Source organism: Salmo salar, chromosome 06, assembly GCF_965601325.2.
Source record: "Salmo salar chromosome 06, fSalSal1, whole genome shotgun sequence".
Lineage (NCBI taxonomy): Eukaryota > Metazoa > Chordata > Actinopteri > Salmoniformes > Salmonidae > Salmo > Salmo salar.
The window spans coordinates 44,856,993-44,882,237 of record NC_138296.1 but is presented as its reverse complement, the minus strand read 5'-3'; the positions used below and the strand labels follow the sequence as shown (position 1 = coordinate 44,882,237).

General features: G+C 42.7%; 1 protein-coding gene across 1 annotated transcript; it reads left to right on the top strand.

Annotated features, from left to right (window-relative positions):
* Positions 1 to 477: 477 nt before the first annotated feature.
* Positions 478 to 23,782, top strand: LOC106607272 (F-box/LRR-repeat protein 20). Its single transcript, XM_014204072.3, has 15 exons — positions 478 to 845; positions 6,603 to 6,664; positions 13,331 to 13,385; positions 13,499 to 13,573; positions 14,256 to 14,350; positions 14,475 to 14,543; positions 14,661 to 14,756; positions 15,362 to 15,488; positions 15,936 to 16,010; positions 16,812 to 16,942; positions 17,265 to 17,325; positions 18,299 to 18,343; positions 18,443 to 18,499; positions 18,719 to 18,931; positions 19,328 to 23,782. Exons 1-15 carry the CDS (start codon positions 804 to 806, stop codon positions 19,433 to 19,435), a joined length of 1,311 nt encoding a protein of 436 aa, XP_014059547.1. The 5' UTR covers positions 478 to 803; the 3' UTR covers positions 19,436 to 23,782.
* Positions 23,783 to 25,245: the final 1,463 nt, after the last annotated feature.

Sequence of the window (25,245 nt, the reverse complement as noted above, 5' to 3'; positions counted from 1 at the left end):
CATTATTTTTGTAATAAAGATATGCCTACAATATTATGACCAATAATGTGTATACACACAAAGTAGGTCTATGCACAAGGTGATGATATTATGTATGTAATCTTTATTTATGCAACATCATTATGCCCTTTATCCTGCATGAAAGACAACACACAAAAAAACTGTACAGAACAAATCGCAGGCAGGTTACGCTCTTGTCCAAAACTAGGCCTCACATGGCTCCAATGACAACTGGACAGCACAATAGCATATACAGTAGGACTACCAATAAACTGCTATTTCATAGTGTTCTTCTTTATATCACAGTTATTTAAGGTTAATGTTTTGATATCCCATAGCTCAATGATGTAGGCAGGGCCTAGGCTAAAGGGAGAAATAGGCAAGGCCTAATTCTATAGAATTCTAAATAATGGCATAATATTGCCCTAATGAAAAATGCATGAAGCCTATACTTCGTCCAGGGTTATTATCAAATGTCATTATTTGTGTCCGTAATAAAGAAGGCTAATGCTAAAAGCAGTGTTCACATATAAAGGGGGAACGGTGGAGGGGAGGGCGAACTAGTGAGCGGAGATATAAGAGTTCGGGTTGTTGGCTGGGGCAGCTGTCGAGAGGTAGGCTATTGCAATTGTGTTACAAACCGAAAAGAACTATGAAATCCGCCGTCGCAGCTGCCGAAACAACGGTAGCATGGTAGCTTTGGACTGGGGTTTGCAAGACGAGCGCCGATATCTACACGTTACTGTAATTTTAACACCCAATTACTTATCCCCCTGATCGAGTCGGGTAAACCACCGTCCGAGATGGGGAAGGAGGTTAATGGTGTTTCGCGGAGCCGGTTTGAGGTGAGTTTCTAATATATGCGATTGATAGATTACAATTATTTTTGATTGGTGTTATGGTGTTTGTTAAACTGCGTCCATGGTTGCGCACGGATGCAGCTTCCGCAGTCAATGTTTGGATTAGGGCAAACATGTTGTTTTCAAGTAACGACAACATTTTGATTTCTTCAATAGCCTGCCAGAATGTACAATTATTAAATTGGATTATAGTTACACAATTTGTTTTATAAAGCTTTCAAGGCTGATTTTAACAATTGTGGAGCCTATCAGAGCTTTCTCTTTGTGCGGTCAAAACAAAGACAATGGCACAAATACAGACTTTTAGGATTCACACTGATACTAAGTCCTACATTTCCCATCGTTTTATAAACATAAAATGTGATATTCGGGCCTACTTCATCCTACTGAGTGACTGAGTTATTTCACAGAGTTGGAGCATTGGAATGTTGTCTTTGATCAGCTATGGTTCTGTTGTGTAGACTCATGGCCGCTGCGGGTTGATTCTGCTACAGATGGGCCCTTCGCTCGGCCACGACTCGGCTAGTCCACCACCACACTCTGAATATCAACAGCAAATACAACAATATGTCTGTTTTTCAAATCATACAGGCTACGATTTCCCTAGATGTCAACAGAAGCCCCATGTTGTTTTTTTTATGCAAGCGATCGTTATTCAACGTTGTGGCAAAGTTTTCGTCCCTTTATACGCAGCGATAAAGAATGCACCAAATGTGAAATATGGCTTTGGATAAATACAGTCTCATTAACAAATGCCGTTCGTCTGTGTTCACACCGTGACATTGGCTTGTCTACCCTGAGCACTCTGTTGTTTAATCCTCATCTAGGCGGCGTGGGATTTGTGGTTTTATTTATTTTTAAAGTGCAACAGCTGACGACTCAGAAGATTCAGGCCGTACAGTCTGGCCTGACAAGCTGACATCTGCGGCAGATACGTGATCTGTAGTTTATTAGCCAATAACAATGGACTTTAACGGTTTGGAGAGTAGAATTGAAATTGTGTTGCATTTATGGTCAGGCCTATTCTTAGTCACGCCCCTGTTTTGTTTTTTTAATGGATCAACATATTGAATATTGTCAAGAGGCCTAGTGTTGTTGATTGAAACGCTACAGTTGGAGAGCGAAACAATTTTTGTGTTGTGCGTATTTAGTTTCTAATGGGATGAGGTGTGTTGTCTTCAGCAATTCTTAGTGTGAATCAGTCAGTGAGCTCAGTTCATGTACTGTAACCAAGGCAAGGCAACACATATCCCTTAAGTCTTGAGCATTTCAAACTGTTTTTCATAGACCAGAGACAAAAATGTTTTAAGAGAATTTTAACCCATTGGCTTTGAATTGTGTCTTGTATTCTGAACATTCTATTTCAACGTTTTTAGACCACACTGTCAGTTATTTAACTAATAGAAAGTCATTCATATCTAGATTTCATATTCAAATGGTAGAGAAAAGTGAACAATTTGTACATTTAACTTTTAACCTATCATGATGGGAAAGGATCCAAGTTATTTAAAAACGTCCTAAATAGTATGATTGGAGATTCAAACATGATTTAGCCTTATTTCAAACCATTTGATATACAGTGCATTCGGAAAGTGTTCAGACCTCTTGACTTTTTCCACATTTTGTTACGTTTCAGCCTTATTCTAAAATGGATGAAAAATATATATATCCTCATCAACCAACACACAATACCCAATAATGACAGTGAAAACAGGTTCTGAATTTTTTGCAAATTTATAAATAAACAAAAACAGAAACCTTATTTACACAAGTATTCAGGCCCTTTGCTGTGAGACTCAACATTTAGCTCAGGAGCATCCTGTTTCCATTGATCATCCTTGATGTTTCTACAACTTGATTGGAGTCCACCTGTGGTAAATTCAATTGATTGGACATGATTTGGAAAGGCACACACCTGTCTATATAAGGTCCCATAGTTGACAGTGCATGTCAGAGCAAAAACCAAGCCATGAGATAGGAATTGTTCGTAGAGCGCCGAGACAGGATTGTGTCGAGGCACAGATCTGGGGAAGGGTACCAAAACTTTTCGGGAGCATTGAAGGTCTCCAAGAACACGGTGGCCTCCATTCTTAAATGAAAGAAGTTTAGAACCACCAAGACTCTTTCTAGAACTGGCCACCCGGCCAAACTGAGCAATCTGGGGAGAAGGGCCTTCGTCAGGGAGGTGACCAACAACCCAATGGTCACTCTGACAGAGCTCCAGAGTTTGTCTGTGGAGATGGGAGAACCTTCCAGAAGGACAACCATCTCTGCAGCACTCCACCAATCAGGCCTTTATGGTAGAGTGGCCAGATGTAAGCCACTCCTCAGTAAAAGGCACATGACAGCCCACTTGGAGTTTGCCAAAAGGGACCTAAAGGACTCTGACCATGAGGAACAAGATTATCTGGTCTGATGAAACCAAGATTGAACTCTTTGGACTGAATGCCAAGCGTCACATCTGGAGGAAACCTGGTACCATCCCTATGGTGAAGCAAGGTGGTGGCAGCATCATACTGTGGGTATGTTTTTCAGAGGCAGGACTGAGACTAGTCAGGATTGAGGGAAAGATGAACGTTGCAAAGTACAGAGATCCTTGATGAAAACCTGCTCCAGGACCCCAGACTGGGGCGAAGGGTCACCTTCCAACAGGACAACTACCTTAAGTACACAGCCAACACAATGCAGGAGTGGCTTCGGGACAAGTCTCTGAATGTCCTTGAGTGGCCCAGTCAGAGCCCACACTTTAACCCGATCGAACATCTCTGGAGAGATGTGAAAATTGCTGTGCAGCGACGCTCCCCATCCAACTTGAAAGAGCTTGAGAGGATCTGCAGAGAAGAATGGGAGAAACTCCCCAAATACAGGTGTGCCAAGCTTGTCGCATCATACCCAAGAACACTCAAGGCTGTAATCTCTGCCAAAGGTGCTTCAACAAAGTACTGAGTAATGGATCTGAAAACTTTTTGCATTGTCATGGGGTATTGTGTGGATATTGAGGGGGGGGAACAATTTAATAAATTTTTAGAATAAGGCTGTAATGTAACAATGTGGAGAAAGTCAAGGGGTTTGAATACTTTTTGAATGCACTGTACAATAGGATATATCACATGGAAGAGTATTTCTCACCATTCAAGAAAAGGTACTTTGTAATAATGTGTGAGATAACATACTCAAACCATAAGCGCAGTTCCACGGTAACGGAATTGCGTTGACTCAGATTTTTCACTTAAAATGTATGCCCAACAAAAACCATTGATTTCAAAGTTTAACAAGCCTATGCACAAGGAATACTTTTGAAAGCAATTTACACTGAACATTTTACAATAACACATTTACTGGAAGAACTGTGCAGATGCAAAGTTTGGTAACAGAATTTCGTAAAATCTCCCTGTGTCAACGTTTTCCAGAAACTCTAAACATCTGCTCCAAATTAAGATTCAACAATGTCTGCAGACAGAATGCAATGTCAGCTATGACATGACACATTGACTTTGAAAAATGTCTTTTGATTATTAAACGACAGCAATTAACGGAATTGCGGTAACAGAATTTCATCATGGGTCCCTGATCTGTACTACACAGAAATGCATAGTTCTGGATATGAATGCCATTCTCTTCATAGTTATGTATCCTAAATAGGTACAAAGGTATAAATATGTAATATCCTCCTGTGCATGTTTGGGTATTATTGTACACACTGGCTATTATTTTAATGAGCTCTGCCCCCCTCCACCCCCCCCAAACAAGACCAAATTTGGTTGGACCGGACCAAATCAAAACCAATCATAGACCTCTGTTTCACAAGCTTGAACGTTCAAAGTACAGTACAGCACTATAGAGCTCAGTGAAGAACAGAACAGTAAAGTTCGGTAGAGTATAGTTTACCATTGTAGCCAATTCAATTGCAGAAAATCACTTACCAATTACATTTTTTTAGGGGGGGGGGGTTTAATCACTTAATAATGAATTAACAAAATGTATATCTGTAAAAACAGTAACTTATTGATAGGTCTACCTTTACTTGTTACTTAAAGATGTGTGGGTTTTTGGTAAAGGAATTTCAAGGCACAAGGCAATGTTTCTTAAACTTACACAAGGCAAAAACAAGTTATACAAAACGAAACATGTTTATTAGTTGGCAGGGGTCTTTATTTACTTAAGCATTATTGTGTTTTTATGTATTATTAATACCTTTTTTAAAATACTTTTTCTAGTAGATGTTTTCTAAGACCCCTTTTCCATCTGTTTGGCCCAAAATCAAAGCCTTTACCTATTCTGAAATGTTTAGGATGGAAAATTGTTTAAAAATGTGTGTATGCCTTCATTTCTCTCAAATATAGTCTTAGCTTTCATTTGACACCAGATTTGATATGCTCCTATCGACTTCACATGTTGGTGCTCTTGGGTCCTTTTTACATGGAAATGACCAATAACTACTGTGGCCCTGCAAACAATCACAATGTTACACCACAAAGGAAAAACAATGTAGGCTATATTCCCCAGACCATGCGCATCTGGTTATTTTGGAAATGGCTGTGGGTTATTTTACCTGTTGAGTAGTTCTCTGAAAGGCAAGCTGTCAGAGTGAATTTGCCCCAAAAGCGAAATGCCTGTCCTTTCCTGCTCTCTCAGTGTGAAAGTAAACAGGGATCATAGGACAGGCTTAATGTACTATTGACCCTGTGTGTCCCCTGAATTTTTATTATAAGTTAACAGAAAATAAATCATAGATTCACATTCAAAATATCCATATATTGGAGGTCAGACTAACAGTAGACTCATGTTGACTTTGTCACAAAGTTGCTCAAGTCTTTACAATGGATGAAGTATATTCCTGTTTATGCTTGATATCTTTGTCATTACATCGACCACCAGTATGGTTCAGCATTACTGCATTTGACAGGTCCTATTCTGACTACAATACTCCTCCAGGAATAATTAAAAAAATAATATGCCATTTAGCAGATCAAAGTTATCCAAAGCAACTTAGGCTGCACTTACACAGACAGGTCAACTAACATATTTGTTCCACTAATTGGTGTTTTTGACCAATCACATCAGATCTTTTCACATATCTTTTTCAGAGCTGATCTGATTGGTCGAAAGACATGAGTAAGAGAAAAAGAATATCAGAATTGGGCTGCTTGTGTAAATGCAGCCTTAGTCATACAACCAATGTTGTATGGGTGGCCCCAGGAAAGATGAATGCAATTGACTTACCCATTAAGTGCTTCATACCTGGACAAATGTAGGCTTGCTCCTAAATATGGAAACTCTGCAAACTAGAGTAGGATACTATTTTCCATGACATCATCTTTCAGTGTATCGAGGGACTGAATATCTCATGGATCCTAATTCTCTGTTTGTGGGTGTGTTAAAACACCTCTTCTGTAGTCACTGTTCAGACATTACAACATAAACATGGGAAGCAAGAAAACAGTGAGATGATCAGACAGGAAGGAAGGAAGCAAGAGACATTTCACACCGGGTTTGATTAGGAGACATATGTCTCCCTTCATCTCTATCTCCACCGCACTCACTGTATCATCCCCTTTCTCCCATCAAGCTTTGACATTGAACCTATCTACTGATGAGACAGTGATCGTTTATCATTGGTTACATGCTGGAGCTTTCCTTGGGGTGGGGCAGAGAGAATAGAGGAAGTCTAGGCCAGTCCTGCTGTGAGCGACAGAGCCAGAGGAAGTTAACACGCTCTTCTTCTTCTTTTCTTCCTCACAGATGTTCTCAAACAGCGACGAGGCTGTCATCAATAAGAAGCTGCCCAAGGAGCTGTTGCTACGGTGAGCGAGGGCTTTCCAATGACTGGGCCGTATGCACACACAGAATATGGCATGCCACATGCTCAACGCCATCAAACATCTTAACCTGCCCAAAACACAGCCATGTACACTCATCCACCTGCTCCACACAACACAGCCACTGACAATTTGGGAGGTTACATCGTGACACTCAACCATGAGCCACCTTAGAAACGAAGGGTCACTATACTGGGGCTCTAGTGGTTTGGTCAACATCACCGACCAACTGCCATCTGCCACTCTCCCTCATGCGCTCCATCCCACTTGCCCCAATTTCCCCTCCCCCAATGCTAAAACTAATTAAACACAGATGGTCTGGGCTATAAAACATTCAAATCAATTAAGCAAAACAAAAAAAGTAAAAGCCCTTGAGCAAACAGAAAATGGAGGCCATAACTCAAGCCTGGGTCTCACCAGCAGAACGGTCTGGGATAGAGGTGCTGACGGTGGGGGGTGTGCTGAAGGTGCAGGGGCCATAGACTGAGCTCTGATTTACTAGGGCTTTTGGGTTAGGGGCAGGCTTGCCGAGGCCAATTGCAACATTATACTCCCCCTACATCACACTGGGCTGCAGAGTGTAATGTGTTACATATGAATCCATCACATATACATACCTATTCTCGAAGGGCATAGACAACTTCTGACTTCTTCCACATTTTGTGTTACAACCTGAATTTAAAAATGGGTAACATTTCCATTTTTTTGTTCACTGGCCTACACACTAATAATGTCAAAGTGGAATTGTTTTCTGAAATGTTTACAAATGTAATAAAAATGAAAAGCTGAAATGTCTTGACTCAATAAGTATTCAACCCCTTTGTTATGGCAAGCCTAAATAAGTTCAGGAGTAAAAAATGTCTTAACGAGTGGCATACGTTGCATGGACTCACTCTGTGTGCAATAATAGTTTTTGAATGACTACCTCATCTCTGTACCCCACACATACAATTATCTGTAAGGTCCCTCAGTCGAGCACTGAATTTCAAACACAGATTCAACCACAAAGACCAGAGGTTTTCCAATGCCTCGCAAAGAAGGCTACCTATTGGTAGATGGGTAAAGAATTTAAAAAAGCAGACATTGAATATCCCTTTGAGCATGGTGAAGTTATTAATTACACTTTGGATGCTGTATCAATTCACCCAGTCACTACAAAGATACAGGTGACCTTCCTAACTCAGTTGCCAGAGAGGAAGGAAACTGCTCAGGAATTTCACCATGAGGCCGGTGGTGACTTTAAAACTGTTACAGAGTTTAATGGCTGTGATGGGAGAACTGAGGATGAATCAACAGCATTGTAGTTACTCCACAATACTAACCTAATTGATAGTGAAAAGAAGGAAGCCTGTACAGAATTCAAATATTTGAAAACAATAAACATGCATCCTGTTTGCAACAAGGCACTAAAGTAATAATGCAAAAAATGTAATTAACTTTGTTTGGAATACTGTGTTATTTTTGGGGCCAATATGTACTACTCTACATATTTTCAAGCATAGTGGTGGCTGCATCATGTTATGGGTGTGCTGTAATTGTTAAGGTCTGGGGAGTTTTTCAGGATAAAAAATTAACGGAATGGAGCTAAGCAAAGGCAAAATCCTGGATGAATTCACCTTTCTGCAGGACAATAACCTAAAACACGAGGCCAAATCTACACTGGAGTTGCTTACCAAAAAGACAGTTTGACTTAAATCTACTTGAAAATCTACGGCAAGACCTGAAGATTCACAGCTGCAATTGCTGTAAAAGGTGCTTCAACAAATATTGACTCAGGGGTGTGAATACTTTAGTAAATGAGAGTTTAATAAATGTTGAAATCTGTCTATAACACAACAATGTGGAAAAAGTCAAGGGGTATGAATACTTTCTGAAGACACTGGTACACTACATACATACATACATACCATACATACATGCATACAGTTGAAGTTTACATACACTTAGGTTGGAGTCATTAAAACTTGTTTTTCAACCACTCCACAAATTTCTTGTTAACTAACTATAGTTTTGGGAAGTTGGTTAGGACATGTAATTTTTCCAACAATTGTTTACAGACAGATTATTTCACTTATAATGAACTGTATCACAATTCCAGTGGGTCAGAAGTTTACATACTAAGTTGACTATGCCTTTAAACAGCTTGGAAAATTCCATAAAATGATGTCAATTAGCCTATCAGAAGCTTCTAAAGCCATGACATCATCTGAGTCAATTGGAGGTGTACCTGTGGATGTATTTCAAGGCCTACCTTCAAACTCACTGCCTCTGCTTGACGACATGGGAAAATCCAAAGAAATCAGCCAAGACCTCAGAAAAAAAATTGTAGACTTCCACAAGACTGGTTCATTCTTGGGAGCAATTTCCAATTGCCTGAAGGTACCATGTTCATCTGTACAAACAATAGTACACAAGTATAAACGCCGTGGGACCACGCAGCCCTCATACCGCTCAGGAAGGAAACGTGTTCTGTCTCCTAGAGATGAATGTACTTTGGTGCGAAAAGTGCAAATCAATCCCAGAACAACAGCAAAGGACCTTGTGAAGATGCTGGAGGAAACGGGTACAAAAGTATCTATACCCACAGTAAAACGAGTCCTATATCGAAAACCTGAAAGGCCGCTCAGCGAGGAAGAAGCCACTGCTCCAAAACCGCCATAAAAAAGCCAGACTACGGTTTGCAACTGCACATGGGGACAAAGATTGTACTTTTTGGAGAAATGTCCTCTGGTCTGATGAAACAAACAGAACTGTTTGGCCATAATGACCATCGTTATGTTTAGAGGAAAAAGAGGGAGGTTTTTGCAAGCCAAAGAACACCATCCCAACCGTGAAGCGTGGGGGTGCTTTGCTGCAGGAGGGACTGGTGCACTTCACAAAATAGATGTCATCATGAGGACGGAAAATTATGTGAATATATTGAAGCAATATCTCAAGACATCAGTCAGGAAGTTAAAGCTTGGTCACAAATGGGTCTTCCAAATGGACAATGACCCCAAGCATACTTCCAAGTTGTGGCAAAATGGCTTAAGAACAACAAAGTCAAGGTATTGGAGTGGCCATCACAAAGCCCAGACCTCAAACCTATAGAACATTTGTGGACAGAACTGGAAAAAGTGTGTGCAAGCAAGGAGGCCTACAAACCTGACTCAGCTATACCAGCTCTGTCAGGAGGAATGGGCCAAAATTCACCCAACTTATTGTGGGAAGCTTGTGGAAGGCTACCCGAAACGTTTGACCCAAGTTAAACAATTTAAAGGCAATGCTACCAAATACTAATTGAGTGTATGTAAACTTCTGACCCACTGGTAATGTGATGAAATAAATAAAAGCTGAAATAAATCACTCTCTACTATTATTCTGACATTCCACATCCTTAAAATAAAGTGGTGATCCTAACTGACCTAAAACAGCGAATTGTTACTAGGATTAAATGTCAGGAATTGTGAAAAAAATTAGTTTAAATGTATTTGGCTAAGGTGTATTGAACATGCAGTACCAGTCAAAAGTTTGGACACACCTACTCATTCCCAGGTTTTTCTTTATTATTACTATGTTCTACATTCTAGAATAATAGTGAAGACATCAAAACTATGAAATAACACATGGAATCATGTTGTAACCAAAAAAGTGTTAAACAAATCAACATATATTTGAGATTCTTTAAAGTGGCCACCCTTTGCCTTGACGACACCTTTACACACTCTTGGCATTCTCTCAACCAGCTTCATGAGTTGGTCACCTGGAATGCATTTCAATTAACAGGTGTGCCTTGTTAATTTGTGGAATTTCTTTCCTTCATAATGTGTTTGAGCCAATCAGTTGTTGTGACAAGGTAGGGGTGGTATACAGAAGATAGCCCTATTTGGTAAAAGACCAAGTCTGTATTGTGGCAAGAACAGTTCAAATAAGCAAAGAGAAACGACAGTCCATCATTACTTTAAGACATGAAGGTCAGTCAAAGCGGAACATTTCAAAAATGTTGAACGTTTCTTCATGTGCAGTCGCAAAAACCATCAAGCACTTTGACGAAACTGTCTCTCATTAGGACCGCCACAGGAAAAGAAGACCCAGAGTTACCTCTGCTGCAGAGGATAAGTTCATTAGTTACCAGCATCAGAAATTGCAGCCCAAATAAATGCTTTACAGAGTTCAAGTAAGACACATCTCATCATCAACTGTTCAGAAGAGACTGCATGAATCAGGCTTTCATGGTTGAATTGCTGCAAAGAAATCACTACTAAAGGACACTAATAATAAGAGTCTTGCTTGGGCCAAGAAACACAAGCAAAGGACATTAGACCGGTGGAAATCTGTCCTTTGGTCTGATGAGTCCAAATTTGAGATGTTTGGTTCCAACCGCTGTGTCTTTGTGAGACACAGAGTAGGAGAACGATTGATCTCTGCGTGTGTGGTTCCCACCGTGAAGCATGGAGGAGGAGTTGTGTGGGTGCTTTGCTGGTGACACTTTAGAATTCAAGGCACACTTAACCAGCATTCAGCATTCTACAGCGACACGCCATCCCATCTAGTTTGCGCTTAGTAGGACTATCATTTATTTTTCAACAGGACAATGACCCACTACATCTCCAGGTTGTGTAAGGGCTATTTGACCAAGGAGAGTGATGTAGTGCTGCATCAGGTGACCTGTCCTCCACAATCACCCGATCTCAACCCAATTGAGATGGTTTGGGATGAGTTGGACCGCAGAATGAAGGTAAAGCAGCCAACAAGTGCTCAGCATATGTGGAACTCCTTCAAGACTGTTGGATAAGCATTCCAGGTGAAGCTGGTTGAGAGAATGCCAAGAGTGTGCAAAACTGTCATCAAGGCAAAGGGTGGCTACTTTGAAGAATCTAAAATAAAAATGTGTTGGTTACTACATGATTCCATTTGTGTTATTTCATAGTTTTGATGTCTTCTATTATTCTACAATGTAGAAAATAGTAAAAAATAAAGAAGAAACCTTGAATGAGTAGGTGTGTCCAAACTTTTGACTGGTATTGTACACCCACACACTGAGTATACCAAACATTAGGAACACCTTCTTAATATTTAGTTGCACCCCCCTTTTTGCCCTCAGAACAGCCTCAATTCGTCGGGGCATGGACTCTACAAGGTGTCGAAAGCGTTCCACAGCGATGCTGGCCCATGTTGACTCCAGTGCTTCCCACAGTTGTCAAGTTGGGTGGTGGACCATTGTTGATACACACAGGAAACTGTTGAGCGTGAAAAACACAGCAGCATTACAGTTCTCGACACAAACCGGTGCTCCTGGCACCTACTGCCATACTCTGTTCAAAGGCACCTACCTTTTTTGTCTTGCCCATACACCCTCTGAATGGCACACATTCTCAGTTGTCTCAAATCCTTCTTTAACCTGTCTCCTCCCCTTCATCTACACTGATTTGAAGTGGATTTAACGAGTGACAAATGAGGGATCATAGCTTTCACCTGGATTCACACGGTCAGTCTGTCATGGAAAGAGGTGTTTTTAACGTTTTGTGTGTGTGTAATGCCCCACCACACAATCTCTCTGCAAAAGTAAACATTTATCTAGCCTTCAAACACGATAACCATACTAGAGTTAACATAAATTCACCCACACAATAACACAATCATAAGTGTCATGCTCATCAAACATAAAGTGGCATACATAGCAGAGTTCTTTCTACAGTGGGGGAAAAGGTATTTGATCCCCTGCTGATTTTGTACATTTGCCCACTGACAAAGAAAGGATCAGTCTATAATTTTAATGGTAAGTTTATTTGAACAGTGAGAGACAGAATAACAACAAAAATATCCAGAAAAACGCATGTCAGAAATGTTATAAATTGATTTGCATTTTAATGAGGGAAATACGTATTTGACCCCCTCTCAAGCCTATGACCCCAAGAACACCATCTCCACCGTCAAACATGGAGGTGGAAACATTATGCTTTGGGGGTGTTTTTCTGCTGAGGGGACAGGACAACTTCACCGCATCAAAGGGACGATGGACGGGGCCATGTACCGTCAAAATTTGGGTGAGAACCTCCTTCCCTCAGCCAGGGCATTGAAAATGGGTGGCTCAAGAAGAAGCACATTAAGGTCCTGGAGTGGCCTAGCCAGTCTCCAGACCTTAATCCCATAGAAAATCTGTGGAGGGAGCTGAAGGTTCAAGTTGCCAAACGTCAGCCTCGAAACCTTAATGACTTGGAGAAGATCTGCAAAGAAGAGTGGGACAAAAATCCTCCTGAGATGTGTGCAAACCTGGTGGCCAACTACAAGAAAAGTCTGACCTCTGTGATTGCCAACAAGGGTTTTGCCACCAAGTACTAAGTCATGTTTTGCAGAGGGGTCAAATATTTATTTCCCTCATTAAAATGCAAATCATTTTATAACATTTTTGACTTGCGTTTTTCTGGATTTTTGTTGTTGTTATTCTGTCTCTCACTGTTCAAATAAACCTATTATTAAAATTATAGACTGATCATTTCTTTGTAAGTGGGCAAACGTACAAAATCAGCAGGGGATCAAATACTTTTTCCCCCACTGTATATGTAATTATAGGGTCGAACTGGGATTCTGGGTAGAGCCTTGTATACATAGAGGGCTCTGGTTCTGATTCTGGGTACCAAGGGTTCTGAACCATCCCTGTCTGTGTTCCAGAATCTTCTCCTTTCTGGATGTGGTGACACTCTGTCGCTGTGCCCAGGTCTCACGGGTGAGTTTGTGTTTCTGAAGTGTGTATTTGGTTCAGTGTGAGTGTTTTGAAATTGTGTGTTGGACAGAATAGTGAAACCAGTGAAGTTTACCTTGTGCCCCTCTCTCCCTCAGTCGTGGAATGTGCTCGCCCTGGACGGCAGTAATTGGCAGAGGATTGACCTTTTCGACTTTCAGAGAGATATTGAGGTCAGGAAGTCTCGCATAAACCTTCTTTTTCCTCACCTCTTCTCTCTCCTATCCTCTCCATCTCATCCTCACCTGCCATTGATTTATAAAAAAAGAAAAATTGTCTGTCTTGCCATCTTTTATCGAATCAAAGTGGACATTCATGGCTTTGACCTTTATAAACACAAACAACATTGACTTTAAACCCACATACCGTGATTATCGAAGATTGAATTCAGGACCTTAGCAGTTGGTTGTCTACCAAAGGAAAGTTTTAATTGACTACTATTGATGTTGTGCGTTCACCACAATCAATGCATTGTACTGTATGCATGACCACAGATGACCATTTAAAGGCATTTGAAATGTATGACTGATGTATTCACACAGGTGACAAGTTTAGTACATTGCCATAATCAACGATGAATAACCTGAATGCCAGGTCAAGTATGATCATGTCTGCCAGACTTGAGTGCAATATTAAGACAGACATTCAACAGGCTCTGTGAAATTGGTTCAAGTTAAGCAGTCAGTGTTTACAAAGATGGTTGAGTTTTGCCTGAACAGGCAGACTCCTACCCTATGCTCCTGCTACATGTATTTTTGCATGTATGTGAAAGTGAAGATGATCTGGGGATGAATCTATGTTTTATGAGAGGTGTTTGTTTGTTTGTTTGTTTGTTTGTTTGTCCGTGTGTTGCAGGGGCGAGTGGTGGAGAACATCTCGAAACGATGTGGGGGATTCCTGAGGAAGTTGAGTCTGAGGGGCTGTCTGGGGGTGGGGGACAGCGCTCTGAGGTGAGGACTGACTGGGAACTCTTGGCACTGAGGAGGGTGAGGGGAGGAGATTGATTGTGGGAGCTGGAGGGCAAGTACACACACTCCAGTGCAAATATGTCTGTTCCTGTTTGTTTTTCAACAGAACCTTCTCCCAGAACTGCAGGAATATTGAGCTGCTTAGTTTGAATGGCTGCACCAAGATTACTGACAGGTGTTTGCAGACATTTATGCCTTATTATGTTTGTCTAGTATAATTATGTTTTGCTAATGTACTAAAGTGTTACATTATTATATATGTAAGTCTCTTGTCTCCTCCTCTCCCATGCAGCACATGTAATAGCCTCAGTAAGTTCTGTCCCAAGCTCAAGCACTTGGACCTCGCCTCCTGTACCTCAATCACCAACCTGTCACTCAAAGCACTTAGGTGAGGGGTCTCTCTTTCTCCCTCTCTCTTGCACGCACACTCATACTGTCAGCATTCCTGGGAAAACCTTGTCACTCACCTTTTTGGTGATTTGATTGTAGTCATCCCTCTTCATGCTCCGTGACAGTTTGTTGACTCTAGGACTAATATAAGCCATTCAAAATATCCTGGGACTTTTTTGAGCTACAAGGTTTTTCCAGGACTCCGACAATACTCACTCTCACACACACACACACCGGGGAGTCTCCTCAGCAAGAGCAGATGGTTGCATCTGTTGTACAAGCATAGGGTGAACAGGTAATTCCGTTATTTACATTTACATTTTACATTTTAGTCATTTAGCAGACGCTATTATCCAGAGCGACTTACAGTAGGGAATGCATACATTTCATACAATTTCATACATTTTTTTTTTTTTTCCTGTGCTGGCCCCCCGTGGGAATCGAACCCACAACCCTGGTGTTGCAAACACCATGCTCTACCAACTGAACTACAGGGAAGGCTTATTCAGGGGATGTGCATAAATATGGGGCACATTTGTTGTTGTTTTGCTGGATTTGTATCTAATATCTGTCTCGTGGTCTGACCCATTTCTTCCCCTGCAGTGAGGGCTGTCCTCTGTTAGAGCAGCTTAATATCTCGTGGTGTGACCAGGTGACTAAGGATGGCATCCAGGCCTTGGTACGATGCTGTCCCGGACTTAAAGGCCTTTTCCTCAAGGGCTGCACACAGGTAGGGCAAGGCAACAAAAGGGTCAGCTAGAGATGGGACCATTAAAAAGCACCTCGGTCTAAGAAAGGTGCATTAACAGAAGAACAGACTGGATATGTGAGAGATATTCAGACACCCTTGGAGGTGAAATGAACAAATGGATCGCATAAGGTTAGCATTGTAGCTAGGAGGATGAGGCATTAAGATATAGGTAGACTGAAGGGCTGACTGAGGGGCTTAGCTAGTCTAGATATGAGACCAGGGCTAATGTTTGTATTGCATGCAGTGTGATGGGGATGGTAGATCCAAACAGCAGGTAGGACATTTAGTTGCAGAAGGGGGTTAGCTAGCTACCTCATTGGTGGGGTTACCTTGGGGCACTGCTAATGGGATTTGAAATGACACCCTCTCTCTCTCTCTCTCTCTCTCTCTCCTATCTGCTTCTTTCCGTCTCCACCTATTAACTAGTTGGAGGATGAAGCACTGAAGCACATTGGTGCACACTGTCCAGAGCTGGTCACTCTCAACTTACAGACGTGTTCGGTAAGCAAGCACCTCTTTCAGTGTTTAGGTCACATAACAGCAAAACCTGCTGGTCACAGCTCCAAAATAAAGTGAGTGTCTTGCTTGATATTTCAGCACCCATCATGTTTGGGGCTGAATGCTTTGTTGTGGTGGGTTGGGGGCTTGTAACTCCTGAATAGGTTTTTCATTGAGAAATGATGAATCTCTAATAGCTGTTGTGGCCATCCATATGGAAGGTAAATGAGTCATGTCCTACCTCTCTGCTGTTTTCTTTTGTGGACTTTATTGTGTACAAGGCTGCTCAATCAGTCTGCATCCTGCCCTGCAGTAGAGGGACTGGTGTGGACTGAGGCCTGCCCTGCCATGTAACCTACATAACCAATAGTGTGTGAAATCCACCCAGACAACACATTTGTTTCTCTGGCATCCTCTTTATCTGTGACTCCAAATTCCCTTCCTGTTATGTTTACACCCCAAATGCCTCTCTCCCTCCCTCCCTCTTTCCTTCCTTGTCTCCTTCTCAATGTCTCCCATCTTTTCAGCAGCTCCCTCATCTTTTGCCAGACTCACCTCTTTTTCGTCCTCTCTCTTTTTACACCTGTGCTTTCTCTGTGTGGCTCCCCCTCGCAACTTTCTGCAATCTTGTAAGATCAGAATATATCACAAAACAAGATATGCTTCTCATTCCCCGTTCTGAGGTGGATATTCGTAGCCTACGGCATCAGTTATGGTAATATTGTTAATTTTGATAATGGCGTTATAGCTGTTTGATGCCGTGGAAGTTCTGCTAGTGACCCGTGCCTGTTTCCCTCTGAGCAGCAGATCACAGACGAAGGTCTCATTACTATATGCCGGGGCTGTCACCATCTGCAGTCGCTGTGTGTCTCAGGTTGTGCCAACATCACAGACGCCATCCTCCACGCCTTGGGACTGAACTGCCCGCGCCTCAGGTTGGTACTCCCTCTGCTCCTATTCTACCTCCTCACCCCGAACCTTGCTCCAACCCCTCCACACTGGTCTCCGGTGTCCTCCTCCCACCAAGCCCACCTCATCCAACCCACATCCACGCTACCCCCACCCATCCCTGCTTCTAACCCCTGTTCACTCCATATACCACCAGAAACTCCGTACAACCTTTTATACTTTAACGACTCAAATACACCCCGCTCTCCTTTCTGGTTAGTGCCCAAGTTAACCCATCTTGTATTTCCTCAGACACGTCAATACATAGCAGTTCCCCCGACCATAACAGTATGTCCTGTCTCCTTTCAGAATATTAGAGGTGGCTCGCTGCTCTCAGCTCACAGATGTGGGCTTCACTACACTAGCAAGGGTGAGTGTGGAAACTGACGCAGGTCACACACACCTCTGACGTACACTACCGTTCAAAAGTTTGGGGTCACCTAGAAATGTCCTTGTTTTTAAAAGAAAAGCATTTTTTATTTGTCCATTTTAAAATAACATCAAATTGATCTGAAATACAGTATAGACATTGTTAATGTTGTAAATGACTATTGTAGCTGGAAACTGCTGATGGAATATCTACATAGGCGTACAGCGGAATATCTACATAGGCGTACAGCGGCCCATTATCAGCAACCATCACTCCTGTGTTCCAATGGCACGTTGTGTTAGCTAATCCAAGTTTATCATTTTAAAAGGCTAATTGATCATTAGAAAACCCTTTTGCAATCATGTTAGTACAGCTGAAAACTGTTGTTCTGATTAAAGAAGCAATAAAACTGGCCTTCTTTAGACTAGTTGAGTATCTGGAGCATCAGCTGTTATGGGTTCGATTTACAGGCTCAAAATGCCCAGAAAGAAATAACTTACTTCTGAAACTCATCAGGCTATTCTTGTTCTGAGATATTAAGGCTATTCCATGTGAGAAATTGCCAAGAAACTTAAGATCTCGTACAACGCTGTGTACTACTCCCGACACAGAACAGCGCAAACTGGCTCTAAGCAGAATAGAAAGAGTGGGAGGCCCCAGTGCACAACTGAGCAAGAGGACAAGTACATTAGTGTCTAGTTTGAGAAACAAGATGCTTCAGAAGTCCTCAGCTGGCAGCTTAATTAAATAGTACCCGCAAATCACCAGTCTCATCGTCAACAGTGAAGAGGCAACTCCGGGATGCTGGCCTTGTGTCTGTGTTCTTTTGCCCATCTTAATCTTTTCTCTTTATTGGCCAGTCTGAGATATGGCTTTTTCTTTGTAACTCTACCTAGAAGGCCAGCAAACTTTTGAACGGTAGTGTATATGTGTTGTCTTACTGTTTAATTTATTTATTTATTTTTTCTGGCAGAATTGTCATGAGCTGGAAAAGATGGACCTGGAAGAGTGTGTGCAGGTGAGCTAGCCTGCTCAACACGCACATTCCCACACACACACTAACATACACTGTAGCACCATCCACCAGAAGGATACGTTTGTTTATGTCTCTCCCCAGATCACGGACGGCACACTTATCCAGTTGTCCATCCACTGCCCTCGTCTGCAAGTTCTGGTGAGCACTAGCTAATGGCTTCTATCCTAGGAGCTTGTCTCAAACAATCTAAGGAAGGTCTTGAAATTCTATGAAATACATTTCAGAAGAACTTGTTTCTTAGATAATCCACAGTCTCATGGTGTTAATAACAAAAGACACCCAGTGTGTCGGGTGGCAGTAGTATTGCTGTTCTAAACTGTTCCCTTGTTGTTTTTGTGGTCTCTCTCTCTCTCTCAGAGCCTGTCTCACTGTGAGCTGATTACTGACGATGGCATCAGACATCTGGGCAGCGGGCCCTGTGCCCACGACCGGCTAGAGGTGATCGAGCTGGACAACTGCCCCCTGATCACGGACGCCTCGCTGGAGCACCTGAAGACCTGCCACAGCCTGGACCGCATCGAGCTCTACGACTGCCAGCAGATCACCCGCGCAGGCATTAAGAGACTAAGGGTAGGCACTGGTGCTACAGCGTACATTGCTGCGTTGTGTACAGACACCCAGACTCGCATAGATTACAGTAGATTAATGAACATTTCTTAAATGCGGTTGTATATGTAACCGATGTGAAATGGCTAGTTAGTTAGCGATGGTGCGCGCTAATAGCATTTCAATCAGTGACGTCACTCGCTCTGAGACTTGAAGTAGGGTTTCCCCTTGCGTTGCAAGGGCCGCGGCTTTTGTGGCGCGATGGGTAACGATGCTTCGTGGGGTGTCAGTTGTTGATGTGTGCAAGGGTCCCTGGTTCGAGCCCAGGTTGGGGCGAAGAGAGGGACGGAACCTACACTGTTACATATAGACCCTTACACCAACACTTGTCTTTTTATCTCTTTCTTTCCTCCTCTCCAGACCCATCTACCTAATATCAAAGTGCACGCGTATTTCGCCCCCGTCACCCCACCCCCCTCGGTCGGGGGGAGTCGCCAGAGATTCTGTCGTTGCTGTATCCTGCTATGATGCGAAGACTGCGCCCCCACCCCCCCTCAGCCCAACATCTGCCCCTCCACCCAACCTGGCTCGGCCTGGTCCGATCCGGCCTCCGGGTATACATGCTGGTGTGTCCCCCTGATTGGTGCCGCAGAGAGAGGGAGAGAGCCCAACCACCACAGGGTCTGGGAAGAACCTTCCCAACGACGTTCCCAAACCCACTCACAACAGCCTTTGTCAAACACACAAACCCACATACACACACACACATCACCACAGATGAGCGTCAATACATTCCCTGCTGTCCCCAGGCCGATGTTCTAAAGACCACCCAGCATTACAGGGAGGATTACATAATAGAACCACTGCTGTTTACAGATTAGGCTCCTGATACACTGTATGGACTACATGAAGCTAGGGCTCACTGGATACAAGGTTCCCTATGGACTAGTATGACCTTTTACTGAAGGATCAGGAAGATAGCTTCTTATCCAAACCTAACATCCAATGTGTGTCTGGGTGTTGAGAGGATAACCAGAAACATGGCTAGTTACTATGAGGATATTGGTTTGGTAGAAATGCCCTCAGAATCTTTCAACGACTGACAAGCTACCTCTAGACATAAATGCACTTCAATGTGAGGAGCTCTTTGTTAGCCTCTGGTTCCAGACTGCCCACTCCAAACTTATAGCTAGGCCAGTTTTTTATTTTTTATTACTAAAGACCAGTTTCCATTGGCACTTTGAAGTCAAGCCAGGTCGGGCTGGCCTTGGTGGGCTAGCTGAAATTGCGTTTCCGCTGCCTCCAAATAGAATAAATGATGTCATGTTGCTAGGTAGCCAATATGCGGCTTCGCTAATGTTGCTAACTGGCAAGATGTTGACGAATTTAAATTCACCCTCACAATGCTTTAACTAACTTTAACCCATACTCCTGTCAGTGCTAGCCATACTCAGAGCCATGTATTTAGCTTGCTAACTAGCTAAACGGTTAGCGTCGCTATTGGCTAGCTAGCTAACCAAGCAAACCACACAACCGGTTTAATAGGATGTAACTACGACCTGGCCATCTACAATTCCTGCTAGCTACAGTAGCTTGTTTTAACTCTGAAATGCTAGCTAATAATGGTACCTAGCATTTTAGGGCTGACTGTTGTCATAAAGGTTTGTGTAGTGCAAAAATGTATGGATCCAGCTGTGGTGGTAATTCGTGTCATGTCTGACTACTGCAGTACTACTTGTCCATGTGCTAGCTATCAGCGCACACACCCAGATGAGCTAGCTAAACGTTGGCAGCATCCAGCAGTGATTTGAATTTTTAAAATATTTGTATATTTCTTTTAGCTACGTCACCAGCCCGAATTCTAATCGCGCTGGCACCAGTTGTGAAACTGGGCTGCGCTGGCTCGAATTTGAGAATTCCATTCGAACCAGCTCTAATTTGGCCCCAATTTTAAGTGCTAGTGGAAAAGGGTGACTTCCTGGTGTCAACAGCCCCCCCCCCCCCCACCCCACACACACACACACACACACACACACACACACACACACACACACAAACATAGTGTAGATACAGTGGGTAGTAGTTCTTATCTAGACTCAAAGTAGCTACAGCTTAGTGCAGGCCTGCTAGGGGATATGCTGAGTTTATCCAGGAAAATGATGACACTTCTCTATGACTCACCTAATAGTTTACTGCCACATGACTACACACACTTGAAAATGCGCACACACACACAGCTCAATACCCTTTCCCCCTCTCCCTTTCTCTGTTACAATCAGAAGCTTCATTGTACAAAAAAAAAGAGGAAGGTGAATATTTTTCTAAAAAGGACACCAGTTGAGACTTACAAGTGGGGACTTGAGAAGATGCCAAATGTTGCATGTAACAATTCTAGTTTTTTAAATGTAATATATGTAAGTACTGTGGAAATCCAGCGTTGCAGCCAGCTAAACCACACCACAGACCATGGTGTGAAGGAGAGATTTACGTCAATGTGTCTCGCACTATGAACTATGTTAAGCCAAACACATACTGTACACACACAGTTGTGTGTGTGTGTGTGTGTGTGTGTGTGTGTGTGTGTGTGTTGTGAGAGAGAGAATGTTCCGGGGCTATGGGGAGTAGTTTGGACAGTGAACCATTTTGGAGACATAATTAACCAGGCCCCTGCAAGCTAGTCTTAACAACAACAAAATATAGAATAGAGACACAAACGCATAAAATGAAAAAGATTGACGTCACTGCGAGTTTGTGATGCCAGACAGACCAGGAGGACGGAAAGAAAAAGCCAACCGAAAACAAAGTATCTGTATTTTCATTTTGTTGCTTTTAGTCTTTTTTTTCCCCCTTGGTGATGAACATTCTTGATGAATGCGAGCTGGTGAACCACACATGGGTAGAAAGAGATGACCAGTGTTGCTAGCAGGCACCGGGATCTGGTCAGTGACAGTGATGCCCCTTCAACTCCCATGAGGCCTTGCAGGGGAGAGGGTGCCATTGGAGTTGACCCTGCCACCAGCGCAACGCCACCTCTTTCTGCCTGGAACCAGTGACATGAGAGGAGGAGGGGCCGCTGGGATTGGATAGGAACAAGGAAGTCGTTTAGAATCTTGACCTGGAGTGAGCTGAGCTCACAAAACTGGCCTGCTGACAGATGTTGGAGTGCAGGGCTATGTGTCCCAAAACGCCACTACTACCACCTTACCAAAACACTTTGACCCCTGTTCATGAGTATCAAAGCCTTTCATCTGGATCCTTCCTCCTCACCCACACTTTAACCTTTCTGTTTTCTGTCTCGCCTCTCTCTGTTCTGTTTTTCTTTTTGTAGTTTAGTCTTTTTTTAGCCTTTTTCTGTTCAAGTTGGTGACTTCTACATCTCGTTCTCACCCCTCCCCACTCTCTTTTCTGTTTGGTGTGTTTTGGGTTGGGGCTGTTTTTTGTTTTGCATTCAGTCATGAGTTCAGTGTTTTCCCAAGTTAAGTTTGAGCCCTCTTGCAGTCCTTGGTTTTGGTCTTATGCGGTTTGTGTTCTATTACGAGTTCTTGTTACCTAATGTCCAGAGTGTAGCCTTTGTACAGGGGGAAGGGTTGGACACAGTGCAATTTGTAAAATAAGTTAATAATGAGTCGGTGAGGATGAACCGGGATCCATGGTATGTATAATGGATGTTATACAACGTATTGAATGTGTTTCCATGAAGGCGTTGTCTGGGAACGTGGGGGGTTAGGGCCTAGGTTGTGTGCTGATGTAGCAGAAACAGATTCCTCTCCTGATGTGTTTTCCCTTTACTTGTTATGCCTTGCTTTGGGGAGCCCCTAACACCGTGATGCAGCGCAGCCCACTGTAGAAACAAAACAGAGTTGGTAGGCCCAATATAAATGTTTTAATGTTGTCTAAAAATGCATATTTCCTTCTAAGATTCAAACCAACCAACAGGCAAAACATTTACTGATGATTATTTTGTGATTTGTCAGCCAAGGGTGGAAGTGGGAGGGAGATAATGCAAACTGAGATTAATCTAGTCTGATCTGTTTTGTTGAATGTGGGTTTATGGGGGATTAGAGAACATCCAGCAGCCAAGATGGCAGAGATGCATAATGTAGTCTCATACTACTCACCCTCTGGTTGGGTGCAACTGTGCTTCCACTGCTCTGTACGGTCTGGAGTTACTGGAGGGAAAGTCATGGTGAAGCCTGGATCCATAACACCTGTTTGCCCTCTTCACACATAGTTGCTGAGTCACAGGCACCCCTTCTACTCGCTTAGTCATACACAGACACACTGAGACACACGGTACGCACTGACCATTTGCACTGCCATGGTCCTCTCTGAATCATAACTCAGTTGAGAGTGAAGGTATGCAGAGTAGACATGCATGCCTACACATACACACTATTGACAGCACAGACAACAGGCAAATTCAGACTCAAGCGGTACCTTTAGAATTTATTCAGTATACAAACACATGAGAACATGTCCATACCGGGTTCTCATAAACTACACAAACCACCCTGTAGAATGTCAAGACGAATCACATGCAAAACAATTATACTGCTTCATTCCACTTTTTTTCCAGCAGTTTACATGAAAGAAGACAGATTACTGAATTCTGGATCAGTCCACTCAGTCCCCATGACTAGACTGTGTGTTGGAGGGGGTAGGGGAGGACGGCTGGCTGTCTGCGTGAACAAGATGGTGGATCTAAAGTGTGTCCTTGGTAGTTTGACACCTGGGGATTACTTTACTTTTTTTTTTTTACTTTACACAATGACTGTAGTTCATATAAATTAATGTAAATCTATTTTTTTTTTCTTTTTTTTTTTTTTACAATTAACTGATTATAAATATGTATGTATGAATAAATATATAACTATATATTATTAAGATTTGCCTGTTATTTCTGTAATTGCAGTATGTTGAAGTGTTAATTAATTTTGCTCTGAAATTTTTCCTGGCCTGACTAGGAAAAACTCTTGGCCCCAGTTATAGCCTATATATAGAGACCAGAGTTTTTCCTGGTCAGGTAGTCTCCACTATATTGTAAAAGTCCTACATGTTTTCCTATTACTGGATGTAATGCATGTTGTCCTAACCTTAGCGCAACACTAGAGGGCAGCAATAAGCTACTTTCCAAAAAAAGTCTGAGAAACCCAACCCTGAGGACTGTGCGGGGTTGTAAAGCAAGCTGGAACTATGTTACGAGTAGTTAAACGCTCTTTTACTTAATTGATCCACTTTGTAGCAAAACTTAATTCAAACATGTATGTAACCCAAGTCTCCATACTAATGATGTGTGGGTATCTGATGTCAGTGATGAAATCACAGATGAATGAACAGGATCATTCTGTCTGCCCCATTGGGAGTAACCACACTTCTACCAGTCCTACAGTGCCATGACGACCAGCGACTTAGCTTGTGATGTTGTTGGGCTCATAGTGCCACATGGGGGACATTTTGGCTCCAGTTGTCCCCCTGCTGCTCGAGATATTGTGTTCCTCCTTCTCCTTCCCTCTGGCATGGAGCGGCTTGTTTTTGCCTCCTATCTTGTCATTGTGGGGACCTTATTTTTAGCTGGCTTACAGACACCTGGGGTATTAGTCTGCGAGTGCACAGCAGAGCAGGCAGATTGAAAATCGTATGAATGTTCATTGAGGTTGTATTGTTTTTTTCCCACACAAAGCAATTGACTAATAAGAATGCTGTGTCCTATGGCTAAGTTTGTAGTCGAGACTCACACTCGGGTAATTGGTCACACTTGTGCCATTCAGCATAATGACATACACACACTTTAGAGACTAATATGGCATATGCTTAAATATGACGCATGTGGCAGTCGACAAACAATGCGCACACACATGCCTCCCCTAAACACACATGCAGGAGATCAAACTGCAGCCCCGGTGTTATATTAGGTAGCATGTTCCATTGCTCTCTGCGTCTGCACAATCTGCCATGCAGCTGGCACTTGCTGCTGACGCGCTGGAGAAAACTAGGAATAATTCATTTGAATATGATTACTGAGGCTGGGGTAACACAATAATAATGTCACTCTCCTTGGCTTCCTTTCCTCCTCTCTTGCTCTCTCTCTCCCCCTCTCTCTCTCTCCCCCTCTCCTCCATTGAATGGCTTCTGACAGCTTAGCCCAAACTTTGATGAAGGGCTTAGGTGGAATAATGGAATGCATACATACATAGAAATACTGTAATCATATGCAGAATTGTAGCTCTCTCTGATGTTGTGGCAGACTGCTTCCAGCTCTGTGTTTACACACACACACACACACACACACACACACACACACACACACACACCACAGGCTCTCCATCACTCTTCCCCTT

Excerpts from the sequence above, each read along its gene's own strand:
- LOC106607272 (XM_014204072.3), top strand. The coding sequence starts at position 804 with ATGGGGAAGGAGGTTAATGGTGTTTCGCGGAGCCGGTTTGAG. Across the intron at positions 846-6,602 it reads TTTCGCGGAGCCGGTTTGAG|ATGTTCTCAAACAGCGACGA; the intron begins GTGAGTTTCTAA and ends TCTTCCTCACAG. Across the intron at positions 13,574-14,255 it reads ACTTTCAGAGAGATATTGAG|GGGCGAGTGGTGGAGAACAT; the intron begins GTCAGGAAGTCT and ends CGTGTGTTGCAG.